General features: G+C 60.8%; 1 protein-coding gene across 1 annotated transcript; it reads left to right on the top strand.

The window, feature by feature from the left end:
* The first annotated feature begins 1,938 nt into the window (after window positions 1-1,938).
* On the top strand, window positions 1,939-3,378 carry FOXL2 (forkhead box L2). The gene has a single exon (XM_049870209.1). It carries the CDS (start codon window positions 2,245-2,247, stop codon window positions 3,376-3,378), a length of 1,134 nt encoding a protein of 377 aa, XP_049726166.1. The 5' UTR covers window positions 1,939-2,244.
* The last annotated feature ends 539 nt before the right edge of the window (window positions 3,379-3,917 follow it).

The raw sequence follows: 3,917 nt of genomic DNA on the forward strand, positions 1-3,917 counted from the left end.
CACAGAGGTTTTAAAGAAGTGCTGCTTGCCCCATCTCTGTGGGAACCCTGGGAGACAGCCCAGGAAAACACTCAAGCTGTTTTGAGATATTGTCTATCTGGGGATGGAAACAGGTATTTACTGAGGTGAGTTCAGGACAGCCTTGCTCTCTCTTAAACTGTTGGTCAGGCCCAGCTGCCCAGCTGACCTCTCTCGAGTCATCTTCAAGATGCTGAATTCTAAAGAGCCCCACTACCCTGTCCTCCTTTCATCTCAGAATCCAGACCAGAGGCTGAGTGGGAAGCAGACAGGAGGCACATACGTGACCTGTGGATGCTGGGGCCATTGCCCACTGTGTGCTCCTCGGGCTTTCTAGCCATGCTGGGAGACTGGGCAGCCTGGGAAAAAGAAGTAGTGACAGGCATTGGGCCAGTCACTGCAGACATCCCAATAACAACCACACACCTGCATGACATACATTTAGCCCATCTTCCTCCACAAAGCATCTTAGTCCCTCTCCTCAAAGCCAAGGAGTTTGGAGCTTGGGGACTCAAAACACTAGCCATCTTGCTCACCCTTTATGACTGCAGAGTTTTTGTGTGGGTTAAATTAAGAGGCATGCCTGATATTTTCACCAGTGTTGATTTCTCCTGTGACAATCTCTGTACATGCTGATGTAATGTAACTGGGTCCTAATAAGACTTCTGCTGAAGGTAGGCAAGAACTCAACCCTCAGACCTGGAGAAAGAAAATCAGAACAAATGTCCTGTCAGGAGAGAAATTTGAACAAGTACCTCCTCAGCCTGTTGTTTTTCTTCCCAGGCTGTGATAGTATATATACACTGAGAGGAAGAGTGGCAGGGAAAAAATGATAAAGAAAAGGAGACAGAGAAAGAGAAGATGCTGTATCTATGAACCACATCTACTCTGACACATGTAATATACATATATTATTATGTATGTAAAACTATGTGTTTTAACGCAAAAATACAAAGCTGACACATTGTACATGTGCAAAGCTGTGTTTTTGCACCAGCACAAGTACACCTCGATAGCTGATATGTGTCTCAAGGGCAGAGCCCCCCCCATCAGTTCCATTTGCTACCTGTGCACATACAAGCACAGTCCGGAAAAACCCCACGGGAACATTTCGGCTTCTGTGCCTGTAGGAGTGGAGAGGGTGGGTCTACTGGGTATTAAAGCACACACGCAATCCTCATTCTAACCCGTCGGATTACAATGCAGGGGGGACTGGTCCCTAAGACCTATGGCAGTGCAGGAAAGAACACAGATGCGGCAGACAGTGCCTCTGGGCGCCTCCTCGCAGAGATCCTTCCCAGACCCCCATCTCAGAGATCTCGCTCAAGGGACATAACAGGCCTAGATTTCTTCGTTCCGTGACACGCTGCTTCTGCGTTGGTTTACTCAAAGCCACAGAGCAGCTCTTTCCCGTGTCCGGGCCCCCTCACCTTCCCGCCCCTCCCAAACTCGAATCTTTTTCTTTCACCTGAAAGCTGCTTGGAGGCCTGGAGCGCCACTCCTCGCTGGAGCCCGAGCTCCCTGGGACCGTGAGCTGAAGGACCCCACCGAGGCCTCCCTCGGCATCTCCCTGGCTCAGTCCCCGACTCAGTCCGCAGAGCCAGCACAAGAAGATTTCAACGGTTCAGGAGAACGTGAGCCTAACTCTCCACCGGGCCCCTGAGGCTTCCTGGGCCGGGACAGGGCAGTCTAGGCTATGCGGGGCGTTTATAAAAAGTGACTTGGAGATAAACTCGCCTGTACTCAGCTGGCCTCCCCGCTATAGGGGCGAAGGCGCCTGACGCAAGCGGAACTCGGCAGAGCCCATACGAATCAGAACAGAGAGGCTCCTGGCGTACTAGGGACTCCAGGAGGCAGCTCTGCCAGAGACTCGGGTCGTGCCTCGGGAAACCGGGGGGGGGGGGGGGGGGGCGGTGAGGAGAGAGGGAGAGCGCAGAAAAGAAAACCCACCGAGGCGGGGACTGGCCTGGCTGGGAGGGGCGGCGGGGCCGGAGCCCCTCTGTGCTGGGCGGGTTCCCCCAGGGCCAGAAGCTGAGCTTCACTCCAGTCAGCCGCTCCCTAGGGTAAGGGAAAGAAGAAGCGAGAAAAGCAAGAGGCTGTGAGCGAACGGGCGCGGGCAGCATCGCTGTCTCCAAAAGTTTGGGACTCGTGCGCCGGGACACATCGCCGCGCCAGCACCAAGAGAGGAGAGCTGTGGCGGCCCGGCCGCGGCGCGCTGGCTTTGTCATGATGACCAGCTACTCCGAGCATGAGGGCTCCGCGGGGGCCCTACTGGCCCCGGAGACTGTCCGCGCAGCCAAAGAGCCCGAGGCGCCGCCGCAGAGCCCGGGCAAGGGCGGCGGCAGCAGCAGCGGCGCCGGGACTGCTCCGGAGAAGGCCGACCCAGCGCAGAAGCCCCCGTATTCGTATGTGGCGCTCATCGCCATGGCTATCCGCGAGAGCGCGGAGAAGCGGCTCACGCTGTCGGGCATCTATCAGTACATCATCGCCAAGTTCCCCTTCTACGAGAAGAACAAGAAGGGCTGGCAGAACAGCATCCGCCACAACCTCAGCCTCAACGAGTGCTTCATCAAGGTGCCGCGCGAGGGCGGCGGCGAGCGCAAGGGCAACTACTGGACTCTGGACCCGGCCTGCGAGGACATGTTCGAGAAGGGCAACTACCGGCGCCGCCGCCGCATGAAGAGGCCCTTCCGGCCACCGCCCGCGCACTTCCAGCCCGGTAAGGGGCTGTTCGCAGCCGGAGGCGCCGCGGGCGGCTGCGGCGTAGCGGGCGCGGGCACCGACGGCTACAGCTACCTGGCGCCCCCCAAGTACCTGCAGTCCGGCTTCCTCAACAACTCCTGGCCGCTGCCGCAGCCGCCCTCGCCCCTGCCCTACGCTTCCTGCCAGATGGCGGCGGCCGCAGCAGCCGCAGCGGCGGCGGCAGCTGCCGCTGGCCCGGGCAGCCCCAGCGCGGCCGCAGTCGTCAAGGGGCTGGCGGGCCCCGCCGCGTCGTACGGGCCGTACTCACGCGTGCAGAGCATGGCTCTGCCCCCGGGTGTAGTGAACTCGTACAACGGCCTGGGAGGCACTCCGGCCGCGCCCCCGCCACCGCATCCCCACCCTCACTCGCACGCACACCATCTGCACACAGCCACCGCACCCCCGCCCGCTCCGCCGCACCATGGTGCCGCTGTGCCGCCCCCGGGCCAGCTGAGCCCTGCCAGCCCGGCCACCGCCGCGCCCCCGGCGCCTGCGCCCACCAGCGCGCCGGGCCTGCAGTTTGCCTGCGCCCGGCAGCCGGAGCTCGCCATGATGCATTGCTCTTACTGGGACCACGACAGCAAGGCCAGCGCTCTGCACTCGCGCCTCGATCTCTAAGGTTCTAAGGCACCTAGGCGCGGATGGATGCGAGGACGCATGCAGGGATGCACGACGCGGGCCTTGGTCGTAGCCACCTCAGCCTGCTGGACCGTGCGCCGGCTGCCGCGGCCTCTGGAACCAAAGCCCACGGCCTCTCTGCCCTTTTGCCCCCTAGCTCCCCTGCCTCTCTTCTTTGTCTTCTTGCTTCGCCTCCTGTGCTCTCTTTTCTGCCCTCTATGCCCTCGGGCTCCCCGAGCCTGCAGGCCGCCTCGCCGCGTGTTGTTTCTCACCTCCCGGCGCCTCAGCGTCTGGGCTGGACGCCCCGAGCCAGAATTCACAGCGGAGGGAAAGTGCCCGGGGCCGAGATGCAGCCGGGCGCCAGCGGCACAGACCCCTTGGCCCTCGATCACACATCGGTGCGTTCGGGCTCGGCTTTCCTCGCCCGGCCGAGCAGTCTTTGGCTAGAAGCGCCGCGCTGGGCCGGCATTGTGACCCGCGCCGCCGAAGAAAGGGACGAACGTGTCTGTTTGCTCCTCGAACCCTCTTGGCGCTGTTCC

This window comes from Elephas maximus, chromosome 26 (assembly GCF_024166365.1).
Source record: "Elephas maximus indicus isolate mEleMax1 chromosome 26, mEleMax1 primary haplotype, whole genome shotgun sequence".
NCBI classification, from domain to species: domain Eukaryota; kingdom Metazoa; phylum Chordata; class Mammalia; order Proboscidea; family Elephantidae; genus Elephas; species Elephas maximus.

Excerpts from the sequence above, each read along its gene's own strand:
- FOXL2 (XM_049870209.1), top strand. The coding sequence starts at position 2,245 with ATGATGACCAGCTACTCCGAGCATGAGGGCTCCGCGGGGGCCCTACTG.